Source organism: Strongyloides ratti, assembly GCF_001040885.1.
Source record: "Strongyloides ratti genome assembly S_ratti_ED321, chromosome : 2".
In the NCBI taxonomy this organism is placed as follows: Eukaryota; Metazoa; Nematoda; class Chromadorea; order Rhabditida; family Strongyloididae; genus Strongyloides; species Strongyloides ratti.
In genome coordinates, this window is record NC_037308.1 from 1876437 (window position 1) to 1894005 (window position 17569).

At 23.8% G+C, this 17569-nt stretch overlaps 9 protein-coding genes across 9 annotated transcripts; 5 read left to right on the forward strand and 4 right to left on the reverse strand.

Annotated features, from left to right (window-relative positions):
• Positions 1–36: 36 nt before the first annotated feature.
• Positions 37–401, reverse strand: SRAE_2000057150 (Hypothetical protein; the record flags this gene model as incomplete). The annotated part of the gene is made up of 3 exons (XM_024651417.1): positions 37–137; positions 179–266; positions 309–401. The coding sequence occupies 3 exons, from the start codon at positions 399–401 to the stop codon at positions 37–39; spliced, it is 282 nt and encodes a 93-aa protein (XP_024505097.1).
• Positions 402–828: 427 nt separating this feature from the next.
• On the forward strand, positions 829–1807 carry SRAE_2000057200 (Glyoxalase-like domain-containing protein; the record flags this gene model as incomplete). Its single annotated transcript, XM_024651419.1, has 3 exons — positions 829–924; positions 967–1016; positions 1063–1807. 3 exons carry the CDS (start codon positions 829–831, stop codon positions 1805–1807), a joined length of 891 nt encoding a protein of 296 aa, XP_024505098.1.
• A 301-nt stretch (positions 1808–2108) lies between these two features.
• SRAE_2000057300 (Hypothetical protein) lies at positions 2109–2429 on the forward strand (the record flags this gene model as incomplete). Its single annotated transcript, XM_024651420.1, has 2 exons — positions 2109–2219; positions 2259–2429. The coding sequence occupies 2 exons, from the start codon at positions 2109–2111 to the stop codon at positions 2427–2429; spliced, it is 282 nt and encodes a 93-aa protein (XP_024505099.1).
• A 1412-nt stretch (positions 2430–3841) lies between these two features.
• Positions 3842–4949, reverse strand: SRAE_2000057400 (Farnesyl pyrophosphate synthase; the record flags this gene model as incomplete). Its single annotated transcript, XM_024651421.1, has 3 exons — positions 3842–4786; positions 4833–4906; positions 4946–4949. 3 exons carry the CDS (start codon positions 4947–4949, stop codon positions 3842–3844), a joined length of 1023 nt encoding a protein of 340 aa, XP_024505100.1.
• A 523-nt stretch (positions 4950–5472) lies between these two features.
• SRAE_2000057500 (MIP02973p) lies at positions 5473–7381 on the forward strand (the record flags this gene model as incomplete). Its single annotated transcript, XM_024651422.1, has 3 exons — positions 5473–5524; positions 5815–5853; positions 5913–7381. 3 exons carry the CDS (start codon positions 5473–5475, stop codon positions 7379–7381), a joined length of 1560 nt encoding a protein of 519 aa, XP_024505101.1.
• Positions 7382–7481: 100 nt separating this feature from the next.
• Positions 7482–7988, reverse strand: SRAE_2000057600 (Hypothetical protein; the record flags this gene model as incomplete). The annotated part of the gene is made up of 1 exon (XM_024651423.1): positions 7482–7988. The coding sequence occupies one exon, from the start codon at positions 7986–7988 to the stop codon at positions 7482–7484; it is 507 nt and encodes a 168-aa protein (XP_024505102.1).
• A 1375-nt stretch (positions 7989–9363) lies between these two features.
• On the forward strand, positions 9364–10108 carry SRAE_2000057700 (Cleavage stimulation factor 64 kilodalton subunit; the record flags this gene model as incomplete). The annotated part of the gene is made up of 2 exons (XM_024651424.1): positions 9364–9421; positions 9879–10108. 2 exons carry the CDS (start codon positions 9364–9366, stop codon positions 10106–10108), a joined length of 288 nt encoding a protein of 95 aa, XP_024505103.1.
• A 931-nt stretch (positions 10109–11039) lies between these two features.
• SRAE_2000057800 (Hypothetical protein) lies at positions 11040–12272 on the reverse strand (the record flags this gene model as incomplete). Its single annotated transcript, XM_024651425.1, has 1 exon — positions 11040–12272. One exon carries the CDS (start codon positions 12270–12272, stop codon positions 11040–11042), a length of 1233 nt encoding a protein of 410 aa, XP_024505104.1.
• A 3733-nt stretch (positions 12273–16005) lies between these two features.
• SRAE_2000057900 (Hypothetical protein) lies at positions 16006–17481 on the forward strand (the record flags this gene model as incomplete). Its single annotated transcript, XM_024651426.1, has 1 exon — positions 16006–17481. One exon carries the CDS (start codon positions 16006–16008, stop codon positions 17479–17481), a length of 1476 nt encoding a protein of 491 aa, XP_024505105.1.
• Positions 17482–17569: the final 88 nt, after the last annotated feature.

Here is a 17569-nt window from a genome sequence, read left to right on the forward strand (position 1 = left end):
AATTTAACTAATCTAGAAGCACTATTAAGATCACTTTTATTTTTTTTCTTCACCTTCTGGTGTTTCCAAACTTGCCATTGGACTAGTAAAAGCTTGAAAAACTTTTAAAGGTTCATTAATAAATTTAGTATAAATACCTAAAAAACATAAAAATCATAAATACAAATGATAAACATACGTCCATATACACTGTTAGGATTAACCTCAGCTTGAAATGAAACATATCCAAAAAGAGCTACTACTCCTCCAACAGCTATCATATTTTTCTAAGAAAATGAAATGTTATATCACAAAAAAAAAAAACAAACTGTTATAAATTTTAATTTCTTTCCTCCTTTTGGTAAAGTTAATTGAGACAATTCCTTCCAATATTTCTGACCATCAGGACCTTGTATAATCATAATTTCAATTAAATATATAATATAAAAATGTAGTAAGAATATCTGTTACTAGGGTGTCAAAACACCAATAAAATACTTGTTTTCTCTTTTATGAATTCAAACACAATTGTGAAAAAAATTCTACCACGTTTTATTGTTATTTTTTAGTATACATCTATTTTCACAATAATTATTCAAAGAACCATTTTTGAAAAAAAAATTCATTATAGATTTATGTATTCTTATAAAATTTCTTATCACTTAGTCATTATTTATTGTCAATAATGGTAATATGACATTTAATTAGAAATAATATTACCTTTTTTATAAAATTAAAATTTCTTAAAATTTTTATTGAATAACAATATTTTATTATTTTAATTTGTTATCATTTAATGCATTAATATTTTATTATTATATATTTTTTTATTGTATTAAATTGTAGAATATGGCTGTTACTGGAGCTCGGGCATTACATTATGTTTTTAAAATTGGTAATCGTAAGGAATCAATTAATTTTTATACTCAAAAACTTGGAATGAAAGTATGTTGAATTTATTTTACTATAAAAATCCCTTTTTTTTAGATTTTAAGACATGAAGAATTTGATGAAGGTTGTAAAGCTACATGTAATGGGTATGTTTTTTTTTTCTAATATAAGTATTAATATTATTGTTTACAGTCCATATAATGGTAAATGGTCCAAGACTATGATTGGATATGGAGATGAAAAAGATCATTTTGTTCTTGAATTAACTTACAATTATACAATTAGTGGATACAAAAAAGGAAATGATTTTGGTGGAATATATATTCAATCAGATGATATCTTTAATAATTTAAAAGATAAAATTGAAGGAAACAAAAATATGATTCATTTAACAGATCCTGATGGTCATGATTTTTATATTTTTCCAGGTTCAAGAAAAGATCCAATATCTCATGTTGCTATTAATGTTAAGAATATGGAAGATAGCATTAGATTTTGGAGAGATTTAATTGGAATGAAAGAGATTAAGAAAGATAATACAGGAGATGTTTTTTTGGCTTTTGGGGAAGAACAATGTTATTTGGAGTTGGTTCCATTACCTAAAGATGTAGTTTTAAATCGTGCTTCAGCTTATGGAAGAATTGCTTTTGCCTGTCCATCCAAAATTTTAAAAAATGTTGAAAAAAAAGTTAAAGAAGTTAATCAAAAATTTATTCATACACCATATGTCTCTTTGGATACACCTGGAAAGGCAACCGTCCACGTAATTATTTTACAGGACCCCAATGAACATGAAATATGTTTTGTTGGTGAGGAAGCTTTTAACGAGTTAAGCAAATTTGATCCACATTCACATGAAGCTTTGTTTAAAGCAATTGAAAGTGATGATAGTAACTCATTCTATAAACAATTTGGACTCAAGAAAGAAGAAATTTAAAGGCTGTTTGTTTTTTTTAAAACTGTAAATAATTTGTATATTATAATGAATAACTATATAATCTTTGTCAATTATAAAAATATATTTTGAAAAAAGGTGTGACTATACACATAAATTTCTTGCTTTTTAAAATATGAAATAAACATATGAGTGAAAAATTTCTTTTAACATTTATCTTCAAAAATTTCTTTGTAAATATTTTATAAATAATTTTTTTTGTAGTTTTAAAATTTTCACAAAGAATAGGAAGGTTATAAATTTCAGGATGAAGAAACATTTATTATTTCTTTTTATCATAGTAATGAATTTTGCAGAAATTTGTGTTAATACTCGTATTGCAAAAGTTGGTGATGATTATATCTTAAATTATAATTTAAAAAGTTTTTCGGATGATGCATTAATACACAATGATGTAAGTTATTATATGTTATAATAAAAGTTTTTTTTAAAGGACGGAAGTGTTTCATTAAAGGAAATATCAGACAATGAAAATGAAGATTATAACGAACCATTGGAAAAAATAAAATTTTTGTCTATGCCAATAACAATTACAAATCCATTTGCCAATTTATATGAAAATCTTGAATACTTGGTTAATAAATTTCAAAAAAAAAATAATTGAAAATGTATTAATAATTATACAAACTTCCAAATAACAGTTTTTTTAAACAAATACATCAAAAAACGTTTTGAAAATTAGCCAATTTATTATTCATTAAAAGTGTATAATTATTTTTTTAAATACCAATATAAGAAAACGATTAATGTAAAGATAAACTTTTTTCTACATACAAATGTATTTTTTTTTGTCACTTGATATCACAAAGTGCAATCCATGTTTAAAAATTATAAAAAATAACAACCTTTTTTTAAATTATTTATATAATAAATATATTATCAACTTAAGATATTAATCAACTTTTAGTAAACATAAAGTTATAAGAATTAAAACATCATTCTTAAGTATATGAAATAACTAAAAAATTTATTAGTCAAATGCTATAGAATAATTAAGTACATATTTAAATACATTATATATATTATGTGAAAAAATATAAGTGTTTGAAAATATTTTTATGGTAGACTATGTAAGGTGGTCTATGAAAACTTTATTTTACCATTTAAAAAAAGTGAGTGATAAAATATGACTTTGTAACTAAATTATAAAGTTATACTTTTATTGAAATCATATGATATATTCTTTATAATTTTTAATATTTTTACTTTGTTTAAATATAATTATTTATATATATTGCAAAATATTTGATAAGAATAACTTATTTAGATATAATTTACATTAATACAATAAAAAAATTATTAATTACAAATAATAATTTTTTTGCTATATAATTTCTGTTTCTAAATTTAAAAGATCAAACATTTTTTTGGAGAATTTTTTTGAAATGATTATTGGAACATATCTTAAATCAAAATTTCAATTTAAATACGTTTATTATTAATTTTTTTGTTTTTATATGTAATTTTTATCTTAAAAATGTTCTTATTCAGTTTTAAAGATTCTAGTCACAAAAAATTTTCTGATTTTTTGATTTTAATTAAATTTGTTTGTAAAAAAATTACTAATTTTTAAATATTTTCTTGTTACAATGAAAATTTAAAAAATAATATTTTTTTATTATTAATTATTTTTTATTTAAAGGTATTATTTTAAGATTTATTTTTTGAGATTTGACAAAAAAAAAAAACATAAAATTACTAGGATGATCCATCCATGATTATTTTTTATTATCTAAAAATTACTTTCTTTTGAAAATTTTTAAAATATCACAATTAAAAAATAATACATCAAAAATAAACAGAAATTTATTTATAAAAATTTAAAATCCATTACAAATACAATTAGTCAAAATATATATAAATAATTACAAAATTGACATTAGAACCGTGCAAATAATAAAAAAAAATGGAACTATGAAAATTGAATAGTACCAAAAGTTTTTCTTTTTATTTCTTTTATTATATACTATTTTGGTTCAATGAGAAAACCCTCGTGAGCCATCCTGTATATTAAAGTTACAACGTATGACTTTTTGAATCAAGATTTATCATAGGAGGTTCTTCTTTCTTAGAAGTTGACAATTGTCTGACACATTCAGTTAAAACACCTTTCATATTTTCTATTGGAAAATTTTCTATTGTTTCAGAAATACTATCAATCATTGAATTTTCAAATTCATTATAATATTTGTCAATTGACGCTGAATGAATAATATCTTTGCATATAGCGACACTCTCTTCATTTTTTTGTCCATAATGTTTAACAAATATATCTAAGTTTTTTGGATCTCTTTTTAATTCTTCCAATGTTTTACATGCTATCCATGAACATTTACCTTCACTGATATCAGTTGATGTTTTTCCAGTTATTTTTTCATCACCAAAACAATCTAAATAATCATCTTTGGCTTGAAATAAATATCCCATATCATAAGCTAATTTACGTATCTCCCGAGAATAAAGTGTTACATCAGCTAGAAGCATTGCTATTTGAAGAGGACAATAATATGTATAATGACTTGTTTTGTGTTCTACTAATTGTTGATAACGACTCCAATTAATATTTTCAATCCCAGATGAATTGACATCTAACATTTGTCCAATTACTGTTTTCCGTTTTGTTTCATATATAGCTGATACAATATCATTAACATTAGGATGATAGGGTAAAGCATTTCTAATTACAAGATCAATTGAACAATCCAATAATAAACCATCATTTATAGCATTCATTCCAACTCCTGGTACTCTATACCAACAAATTTTATCTCTTCTCATTTTACTATCATCCATTATATCATCTATTACTAGAAAAAATGATTGAAGCATCTCAATTGTAGCAGCAACTTGTCCTACAGATTCCCTTTCAGCAATACTTGACATAGGTTTAAGACAATTAAATGTATCAACAATTAATTTAGAACGGGCATATTTTCCACCAATTACAGTATAATCAAAAAGCTGCAAAAAAAAACAACATAAAATAATCGAATAAGTAAAATTTTACCGCATGAATTCTTTGCGTACATAAATCTGCTTCTTTCTTATGAAGATGTGACGTCAATGCTTTGGGAAGAAATGCTTTAATATACTGTAAGCTTTCTAAGATTTGTTTCTTACTCATTTTTTGAAGTATAAAATGTATTTATATAAACACTAAAGAATTATAATAATCTAAAAGAAGGATGATATTAATAAAATATGGTAATATTTTAAAAGAAAAAATTTATGAGTTGAAAAATATTTAGAAATTTTTTAATAAAATGTAAAATACTTCTAAGATAAATAATAACATTAATTGAGCAGATCTTAATTTTTTTTAATTTTGATAATTTATACTTAAAAAAATTAAAAGAAGAAAGTACTTTAATGGATTGTATATTCACATCGTATAGTTGAATAAGAGTAGCGTCATTCCAAGCTTGTTTACATTACTTTTTAAAAACGTATGGTATTTTTTATAAATAAAAAAAAAATCAACCATTTTTTATGTAAAAATATAGAATTTCAGAACTTTGGAAATTTAATAATTAATAAAAAAAAAACACAATCATGATAAAATGAAGAAAATTGATATTTTAAAACTGTTAAAAATTGTATATGTTTGATAAGATATTTATTACCAAAATAATATATACTACGGGAAAATGAATTTGTGTATATATGATGTACAATTGTTTAGTTATTGTTGTAATCCAAGTATTATATGTACACACATTAAAATAAAATTATGAAAATATATTATTTTAAAATACTATTTTCTCTACCAATGATGGTTATCTTTAAATATTTCCTTGAAAAAAACATTAATTTTTCTGTACAAAACTAAATCACAAGTTTGCTCTAGTTCTTAACATAACTCTTTATTCATTTATTAAGTTTATACTCATTGGAATCGCGTCGAGACACATAAATTAAAGGCAACGTTTATATTGTGCTTTTGTCTATTTATTTATATAACACATAAATTTTATCACTAATTAATTTAGTTTCTTTTATAATCATAGTTTATTGTATTATTGGAAAAAGTTAGATATTTATTTTAACTATAAATTTATTTTATTTACTAAATAAATTATATTTTTAGTATTAAAAAAGATGCCGATAGTGAAGCGTTCAGTTTCACCAATAAATGTTAGTTCACATCGTTTGGCTCCTTCTATTAAAAAAGATGAATTGGAGTGTGTAGCTAATGGAACATTAGCAAATCTCATAAGACAACTCAGCTCATTATCAAAACAGGCAGAACAAATTTTTAGTGATTTATCTAGTGAGGCTACCAAAATAGATCTTAAAAGTACAAGTTTATCACAAAGAGTTGAGAAATTAAAAATAAAAATTGAATCTTATGAAGGTAATGATGATCAAGATGCTTTACAAGATATTCAATATCGAAAACCATTTAAATCATCAAATTTAATTGATCAGCAAACGTTTGATAGGCAAACATTACCACCAGCATTACAAGATTTGTATAATAAATGTGAACCACCACCAAATTTGGATGCATTAAATGAATTCAGAGATGATCCAAAACCAGCCTTAAAATATTACACTGATCCAGGGTATTTCTTTGATTTATGGAAAAAACAAATTCTTAAAGAATGTGAAGAAATGCCTAAGAGAAAGATAATGAAAAATATGTCACAATCACCAGAGAAAAAAATAAAAAAGAGACCTACTGAAGGAATGGATGGTGTAACAAAATATGACTCTGAATTTTCTATGCCAATTTATGGTACTTATAAACCTCCAAAAATATTGCCTTCAAAATTATCTCAACAACCTGCCTTTCACTCAATGTCTTCAACAACAAGTATCAGGGGTCGTCAACCAAATTTTGTTCAATTCCCTGAAGAATATCAAGCTCCAAGAGTTTTACAATCAACAGTAAGAGATAATGAACCATTTCCTGCTCCACCACCAGGAATGTCACTGCAATATAATAGTATTTTTACACCATCAAGTCAATTTCTTGACACACAAACTTCAACACTCCCACCACCATTGTTTACTTCAGATTCACCTAATTCTTTAGAACAAACATTACAAAATTATAGAATAACAGATCCAATTGAAGAGGATGAAGAAGAAGATTTACCTCCACCACCAAATGTAATGATGGCATCAACACTCGTTTCACAGATTCCATCATTACCAAAATTAGATTTAGTGCCTACTGAAGGATCATCAGCTCCACCACCACCACCACCTCCTCCACCACCGCCACAAGTGGGACAAATAAAATTACCAACAACAACTCCAGCAATGTCATTTGCTTCTGAAAGAAAAAATAATGAAAATACAGAAAATGATTGTTCTAGAGAGAATGGTAGTGGTCCACCTGCAAATAGAGGTAACTTGTTAGCTGAAATTCAATCAGGAATAAAATTAAAGAAGGTACAAAGAAAAGAGGAAAAAGAAGCTGAAAAGGCTGCTGTTGATGATATAAATGATGTTGCTGCAATACTACGCCGCCGCATGGAACATGTTTTAGGTCATGATGATAGTTCAGATTCAAATGAAGATGATGACGATGATGATGACTGGGATTAATAATTTTATAGTTAATAAAATATTTATTGTCTTTTTTTTTATTGTAAAAAATGTTTTACTCAAATAATACATTTTTATAATTTTGTTAGTGGAATTTTTTTCACATTAAATATTTAACAGGATCAATTGTTTGTTCAGTATTGTTGTTGAAAATAGGTATTTTACTTTTAGGATAATTTCTATTTGGTAAATTTTGGGTTATGTCATATTGATTATCTTGAAATTGTTGTAGAGAAATAAAGAATTCATCATTAACATAACCAAATTGATATTTTTTAGGATACGTATATTCTAGAGGAGTTTCTTGAACATAAAATACGCCTTTATATAAATATCCAAAAACACTGGTGGTTTCATTTTTTTTATCAATCAAAGAACTATCAAATGGTATAAATTGTCCCCTGTTATAAAAACCATATTGATATGATTTATTGATAATTGCGCAAAATTGTCCATCATTATAATAACCAAATATATACTTATTACTTAGTAAAATCACCTCATCTCTAGATGGGATGATTTTTATCTTTGAATCTATTAATTTTGTTTTAAATAACTTTTCATTATTAGGGTAAAATTTTGTGATCTCTGTAGATTCTTTTATCATTTTAAGATAGAAAGAAATTTTACCATTATTGACGTAATAATAAAAGAGTATTATATACAAATAATTTTTTTGTATTCAAAAAATTAACAAAATTCTACTTAATTAATTAAATTATTTTTCTCATTAAAATGTAAATTATTTTTAAGTTTTATTTTAAATTTTTAACTTTTATAAATACCCAATTACTTTAATATCATATAATATATCTTACCAAAATGTATGTCTTTTGCATTAAAATTAAATGATACTCTGTTAATATATTATCATAGTTGCTAACATGTTAAATTAAAACTAAACATTTATTTTAATATGTTAATTGTATGGCCAACTACAAAGTGGTTTATGAAGATTTTATTTCTTCCTTTACTTTGTATATAGTTCTCTACAAAATTCTTTCTTTAAAATAAATGGATGTAAAATTCATGCTACGTTTCAAGATCTTTTTTATCCTCTTGTGCAATTCATTATTAATAGCTCTATTGTGTATAACTTTTTTATATTACATTATGTATAAAAATCATATTTAAATGAAATTTATGTATACTATAAGCTGCTATTTTTTAATATCTTAGTTCAATAATTTAAAATCATATACTTTTTTACTAATAATACATATAAAATTTGTTAAATTATTTTTTTTTATATCAAGTTTTAAAATTTTTTTTGATGTTAAAGTTTTTATCTACCTCCATTATTATAATAAAAATTTTCTAAGATAATATTTTTTTTACGAAATTTTGATGTAAGTTGCTTAAATTTCTTTTTTATTATTTTGTAAATTTCAATTGCTTTTATCTTAAAAAAAGTTGTTACATTTTTCTCAAAGTATATTTTATTTTTTTTTAATATTTTTATTGTAAAGATTCATTAACAAAAATTTTTTTTAAATTTATAAAAATTTTGTAATTAACAAATTAAAAATAAAGATTATTTAAAAAAGTTAAAAGTCTATTATAAATGCAATTAACTAAAATGTATATAAATAATTATAAAATTGACTTATAAATAGTTAAAATAATGGCCCAATTAAAACTGAATAGTACCAAATTGCCTTCCTCCGTTTGCACTATATATATATATACGCCATTTTGGTAATTAGGAAGACTTTCGTGAACAACCCTCTATACATTTAATAGCATTTTATTTTTCTCTTATACTTTATACATTATAAACAAACATACATACACATAAACCTTTTATACATTGGAATGGACTTTACTTCGAAAAGTATTTATCTCTTACCACGATTACTAATGTCCCTGTTTTATTGAATAATGTCACCATTTGTATTCACCCATAAACCCATTTTATTTTAATAAAATATTAATTTTCGTTTATGAATTATATAATATAATTTTTTTTTTTAGATATTATTATGGAAGGACAAGTAGCAACTGAAATGCCACATCAACCACAGAGATTTTCTGTGTATGGTATGTCTTAGAAAAAAAAATTATTTATTATTTTACAAATTAATCACTTATTAATTGTATATACATTTTATTTCTGTATATATCTACAACAGCATTTTTATTGACTCTACAAATCGATTAAAATATCAAAATTTTTTCGATAAAGGAGTAGATAAATTTTGAAGTTAAAAAATGATAAATAGGATTTGTAAATAAATCTGGGTAAGTGTCTCGAACCTCTTCTTCTAGAAGATTAAATATGAAATTTTATACATAACTACCATCACATATGTTTCATATTTTCTTCTTATTTCGTTTTTAATTGGCTTTTTTTAAAATAAAAAAAAATGAAATGTTTCTCTCTTAGGTGCATTCATGGCCTTGTAAGAATGAATTTTTGAAGAGTGCTCTCAATGACACTACTCTACTGTTTTGTTTAAATTTTTTTGAACTATATCATTAATATTTTACTTTTTAGTCGGTAATATTCCATACAGTGCTAATGAAAATGAAATTGGACGTTTTTTCTCATCAGTAGGACATGTTGTCAATGTTCGTTTTGTTTATGACCGTGAAACCAGAAGACCAAAAGGTTTTGGATTTTGTGATTTTTCTGATATGAATGGAGCTCAAGCAGCTGTTCAAAATTTGAATGGTTCGGATTTCAATGGTAGAACTCTTCGCGTCAACTATGCTAATAAATGTTAAAAATATATAAGATATTGTGTTGAATATGTTACTCTTTTTTTATTATTTGACTTGACACAAAAAAATACTCAAGCATACAATTTTTTTTGATACGCTAATATTTTTAATATATGTTTTTTTTATATAAATTAATATTCCTTTGTAAAAATTTTGTTTTTTTCAATGGTAATTTAAAATATTGGACAAATAAAATATGCATCTAATGATTTTATGCGCACTTTTCTTATATTTCTTAAATAATTTTTTTCATATATAAATATATGTTTTATACTTTTGATAACAATGTCAAAAGAATAGACATAAAGTTATATTTGTTGTAAAGTTATTTGTATTGTTAAATGAAAGAAATTGTATACAATTTCAACGTTTTTAGATTTTTTTATTAAATTAATGAATTAGTATTGTTTATGTCACCTATATTATATTTGATGTTTATAAATTTATTCCATCACAACAATTATACAATAATGGTATGATAAAAAAATAGAACAAAAACTTGTTTTATAAATATCAGTTGAAGAATAGATTATGCATGAGATAAATTTGTATGAGAAATATATAATAACATAATTAAATTGTAAAAACTTTTTTGTAGATATATTAAAAAATAAAATTATCAAAAATTTTTTTTAAGGTCACAATTTCAAAATGAATAAATTATTTAAATTATAATAAAAAAAGTTTTGACTTTATTCGTAATGTTAAATGTTAATATTAATATGTAAAATTTAATTTAAAATATCTTAAATAAAATTAAATTATAAAAGTTATTTATTATCTTTATTCTCAAAATATTTAGTTGGACCAATTTCAAGAGGTACAAATTGTATAGGTTCAACTAACTCACAAGGATCCATACTATTATAAATAATAATTTTTACTTCTTTTTGAAAGTTTAAAACTTCTAATGTAAAATTTTGAAGTGGTTTATTTACATCACTTCCTTAAATTCTTCCATTTTTGAGAATGTTCTAACTGTATTATTTATAACGTTTTTCGTTGTATATAAATAGTCATTTTTTGTAAATTCTTGAAGATCACCACTAGGATCTGACGTGCAAATTCTTGGTAATTGTTCTGGTATTTGAAAATTTCCATCACAATAAGCAAGAAGAGCATCAGAAACAAGAGCACAAATATCCCCTGATTCTGTAGTAGAATCGTCGGAGTTTTCACCTGTTTTTATACACCATAAAGGTCTTCCTTTTGAATTAGTAAAAACTTCTTTAGTGAATTTGTTATTCATATGAAGTTTATTGTAGACTTCTTCTGAAACTAATTTTTTTCCATCTTTAACAGATAAATTAGCTAAATAAGAATATGAATCTTTTTGATTAAACTTAGATTCTTTTTTATTACAGGATGAATTTCTACCAAAACTTTTCATTGAATTGATTGCTCTCTTAATAGAAGGCTTTAAATCTGCCATTGATAAAATATAATCTTCTTCATCTATTTTCTGAATTCGCCTATATCTAGATTCTTTTGTTATAGATAAAAGTTGTTTTTTAAGAGCTGAAATATTTGGTTTTTTTGATCCAATTGATTGTCCTATATTTTTAAGTTTTTTTTTGACAATTTTACTACTAGAAGTAAATTTTGTAGAACCCAAATCAATACTTTGACTGCATTTTGATTTTGATTTAGTAGACAACTTTTTTGATTCCAATGATTTTGTATTTGAAGAGGAAGCACTTATACTTCGACTGGTGTTTTTTTGATTCTTGTAAATGCGGTTGGGTAAAATTTCTGTAGTTTTAGATTTATCTTTTGTGTTTGTTTTTGTATTACTTGAAAAAGAAGTATTATATTTATCTTTGATTTTTTTACTTAATTTTTCTTTTTTTTTAGAAGTATCCTTCTTTTTATCAATTGAAATCGTTTTATTTTGATTATTATTGAATGCTGATTTTTTAACTTGAGGTGAATCTAAGACAATACTAGTACATGTATTATTTTTCAAATTAGAATTAATGTTGTGTTTATTAGTTGCTTTTTTTATTTTGTGACCAAAATTATTGCAGCTATTTTTTTTTCCATTATCAGATTCAATTGTTGTAGTATTTTGATTTTTAAGATTCTTGTCATTACATTTTTCTTGTTCCTTTTTTTTATTCTTTAAAAAGTTTTTTACAGATTTAGATTTTAGCTGTAATGTTTGCATTTGGTAAATTTAATATACACACCATTTTATATTCATGCTGTTTTTTATTAAATTTATTAATATAATTTACATTAAAAATTTAATTAAAATTGAAATAATATTCAATTATAAATATTAAAAATATATTATTGAATTTAATTTACATTTATTAATGTTTAATATGAAAATGTTTTCAAATATTATATATTATAATTTATAGAAAAGAATTTATTTCACTTAAAATTAAATAAATTACAAATTATTTAAAAAAATTGGGTTAAAAATAAAATATTAGAAAAAGATTACAGCTATAACATATAAAACACCCTAAATAATTATACATTTTTTGTCTTTATCACAAAGAAAATATTTTGATATAATTTTATCCTTAAAAGTATTATTAATAAATTAAATTATAAGGTAAAATTGAATTTATTATAAATACTTATAAATTAAAAATGAATTGAAAAGATTTTCTTTTATATTAATATTATTCTTTATAATTTCTATGTAACAAAATGTATTTCAGTAATATATATAATGTGATAAAGCTGTTTCATTATGTTCATCATCACATGATTCAATTTTAGAAAATTAAATTAAGAAGCATAGGGAATAGACATAATAGATTCAAATTAAATTTTTAAAAAATATTATAAAGTTTGCAAAATATAGTTATAGGTGCACCAACTTTAATAATTGAACAAAAAGTTAAACATTGATAGCATCAAATATAAGAAAGATACGTAAAATTAAAAAAAAAATAAATTTGTAAGTTTTAAATTTTCGGTAATTTATGAATCTTCGAAAATATAAAATTTTAAAAGTAAGCAATTGCACATAAACTTATGAAAAGAAATCAATTAAAACTAGTCCCATCTTCATAGTATAAGTATTTGCTGAGATATTAAAAAGTAGAAAACAATGAATATTTTAGAAAAATTTCCGCCCTTGGTCATATCTCGCTTCATAGTGAAGATAAATGCAAGCAGATTTCTGCAATCGTCTTCTAATGAGTTTTCATATAGGGTCTACCTTCAAAATTTTTTTATACCTTTAACCACTTTTGAGATATAAAAAAATGATGACAATAGATTACGCGCGAAAAAATACCAAGTTTCATATCTCAAGAACGGTTGAAAATTTAAAAATATTTTGAACGTAAGGTATACTTCAAATTATGAAAAAATCCCAGCGCATCTGATTTTACGGTTCTGTGACTTCATTAACTTGAGTTATCACTAAATTCTTAAAACTTTTTTTTAAACATATTTCTTATCATATCTCAATTTATAATTGTCCTATAAAGATAAGAATAGCTGCAATGAATTTCTCATAAAAAAATGATCTAGAATCAACTGTTTATTTTTAACATTTACAATATTATCATGGAAGTTGAAATTTGCAAAAAAATATTCCCCAATTTCGCCCTCAACTTTGACTGCTTATAACTCCGAAAGTTTCAATTTTTGAATATGGTTGATTATATTCAAAATTCATCCTGTTTCAAGGGCTATCGAATGACTATAGTTGCATATTCAAATTCCAAAAAAAGTTATTTATTTTTGGTCGCATTTTTAGAGGTAAAGTCGGAAATCTAGAATATTTTCAGCCAATTTCTGAATCTCTGAAAATAATGATGCTATAGCTCTAGAAATTATTAATCTAGACCAACTTTTAAAAAGAAATCAATTAAAACCAGTCCCATCTTCATAGGATAAGTATTTTCTGCGATACTGAAAAGTCGGGAACAATGAATATTTTAGAAAAATTTCCGCCCTTGGTCATATCTCGCTTCATAATCATGATAAATAAATTCAGATTTTTGCAATCGTCTTCAAATGAGTTTTCAAATAGGGTCTACCTTCAAAATTTTTTTATATCTTTAACCACTTTTGAGATATAAAAAAATGATGACAATAGATTACGCGCGAAAAAATACCAAGTTTCATATCTCAAGAACGGTTGAAAATTTTAAAATATTTTGAACGTAAGGTATACTTCAAATTATGTAAGAATCCCAGCGCATCTGATTTTACGGTTCTGTGACCCCATTAATCTGAGTTATCATTAGATTCTCAAAACTTTTTTTTAAACATATTTCTTATCATATCTCAATTTATAATTGTCCTATAAAGATAAGAATAGCTGCAATGAATTTCTCATAAAAAAATGATCTAGAATCAACTGTTTATTTTTGACATTTACAATATTATCATGGAAGTTGAAATTTACAAAAAAATATTCCCCAATTTCGCCCTCAACTTTGACTGCTTATAACTCCGAAAGTTTCAATTTTTGAATATGGTTGATTATATTCAAAATTCATCCTGTTTCAAGGGCTATCGAATGACTATAGTTGCATATTCAAATTCCAAAAAAAGTTATTTATTTTTGGTCGCATTTTTAGAGGTAAAGTCGGAAATCTAGAATATTTTCAGCCAATTTCTGAATCTCTGAAAATAATGATGCTATAGCTCTAGAAATTATTAATCTAGACCAAATTTTGAATAAAAATCGAATGAAACTAGTCCCATCTTCATAGGATAAGTTTTTGCTGAGATACTGAAAAGTCGGGAACAATGAATATTTTAGAAAAATTTCCGCCCTTGGTCATATCTTGCTTCAAAATCATGATAAATAAGTTAAGATTTTTGCAATAGTCTTCAAATGAGTTTTCATATAGGGTCTACCTTCAAAATTTTTTTATATCTTAAAGCACTTTCGAGATATAAAAAAATGATGACAATAGATTACGCGCGAAAAAATACCAAGTTTCATATCTCAAGAATGGTTGAAAATTTAAAAATGTTTTGAACGTAAGGTATACTTGAAATTATGAAAGAAGCTCAGCGCATCTGGTTTCATGCTTTTATGAGATCTTTCACTTGAGTTATTAGTACTTTTTTGAAAACCTTTAAGAACTTCATTTCTTATCATATCTCAATTTCTATTAGTTCAATAGAGATAAGAATAGCTGAAATGAACTTCTCGTAAAAAACTGATTAAGAATGATATGTTTATTTTTTAAATTGTTAAATGTATTATGGAAATCAATTTTGACATAAAAATATTCCCCAATTTCGCTCCCAACTTTAACTTCTTATAACTCTTGAAGTTTCAATTTTATGATATTGTTGATTGTATTCAAAAGTCATCCCATTTAAAAAGCTATTAAATAAATATACTTTCGATGTCAAATTCCAAAAAAAGTTGTTTTTTTATAACACATTTTTGAAAAGTGACGAAAGATAATTTCATATGTTAAGTAAAATTTAAACATTAATTATTAATTTTAAGTATAAAAGATAATTAACAAATAGAGTGTATGCTTAAGAAAGTTATTGTAAAAATTTTTTTAAATACAGTGAACAAAAAAGTTTAAAATTTTTTTGCTCGTAAGACTTCTTTTAAAAAAAATCAGAAAAACAAATTATTTAAAAAATCATTTTAAGTAATCTTGTAATAGATAATAATGTATAAGCGTCTTTAGAATTTTATTTATTAATTATAATTATCAAACATCGACAACTTTCACGTAATTTTATAGTGAATGCTACAATTAAAAGTGCATTAGAAATTTTATTCAACCAAATAATGAAATTGATTCATTTAACAAATTAAATTTAAAATATATTGTGAAGCAAGTTTTTTAAAATATTAAAAATGAATATTACACAAAGATTTAGCAAAATTTGATTATAATTTTTTTAATTAAAATAAAGATAAAATAATGATTACTACATTCTATAGAATGGTATACATTCCTGATTTATCAAAAGGAAATATAACAAAGAAATTTAAAAACATAAAAAATTATTTTAAACATGAAAATGAGAATGAAGGTACTGATCCACAAAATAATGCCAATGTTGACGAAAAAAAAAAGAGCCAATTTTTAGATAAAAAAAAATCTAATTGTGTTAATGAATGTAACAAAAAAAATTCAACCGATAAAAATAATACTGTAGTAGTAAAAAGAACATATGCAGAAATTATCAAAGATGCCATTGATAGAAAAAAATGTGAACTAAACCAGAAATTAACCTTTTTACGTGAGGATAGGAAAAAAGATAACATAAAAACAGACATAGTAAATGATGATCAAGAAATTGTTGATGATAAAGTAAAAAAAAATGAAACTAAAGAACTAGTTGTCAAAAAAACAAAATCAGATACAATTGTTGTTCCATCTCAACCATCTAATACTAATGTCGTACCTGAAACTGTTAAAGAAGAACAAGTTGATACTACTACTGATTCAGGAAACTTTAAAAAGCTTTCATTTCCTAATTTTACTGGATTAATGCCTAGCCCAAATATGGGAGCAATCTATGATAATTTTTCTACAAGTATAAAAAATGTTAAAAATGGTATTAAAAATATGGGTCAAAATATTGAAATAAAGAAACCTGATTTTGTTGGTCTTAGAAAAAGACTCTCTTCTATAACAAAAGAAGGTCGACAAGAACGTTTTGAGAAACTTGCTGAAGAAGAATACACTTCTTCCACATCTGATGATTTATTACCAGCATTAAATAAATTTGTTAAATTAAAAAAAAAGAAGGTAGATACAAATGCGGAAAGTAGTCAAAGAGAAGATAATAGTAAGAAGAGAAGGAAAAACAGAAAGGATAAAAAAATTCCTTTTGTATATTTGGCAAATTTATCTGTAAAAGATGGAAAAGATTTAGTTTCAGAAGAAGTTTACAATAAACTTCATATGAATAATAAATTCACTAAAGGATTTTTTACTGATTCAAAAGGAAAACCTTTATGGTGTAAAAAAGCAGGTGATCAATCAGTTGAAGAATCCGATGATTCTAGTACAGATTCAGGAGATATTTGTGCTCTTGTTTCTGATGCTCTTCTTGCTTATTGTGATGGAAATTTTCAAATAGCAGAACAATTACCAAGAGCATACACATCAGATGCAAATGGTGATCTTCACGAAATTGTAAAAAATGATCATCTTTATACGATGGATTGTGTTATCAATAATACAGTTCGAACATTCTCCAAGATGGAAGAATATAAAAAAAGTGTTCAAAGTTTGGAATGTTCTAAACCAGGAAATACAAAAATAAATCAAATGCCACTTCTTAAATTTGCAAAAGAGGTTAAAGTAGTTATTTATAATCGTATGAATCCTAGTGAGTTAGCAGAACCCATAGAATTTATACCACTAGATGTTGGTCCATCAAAGCATTTTAATAATAAAGTTCAATAGTAAAAAATATACTAACAATAAAAGCAGTGATATATTTTCAAATAACTTATTTTTATATACAAAAATTTTAAATTATAAAATATTTCCA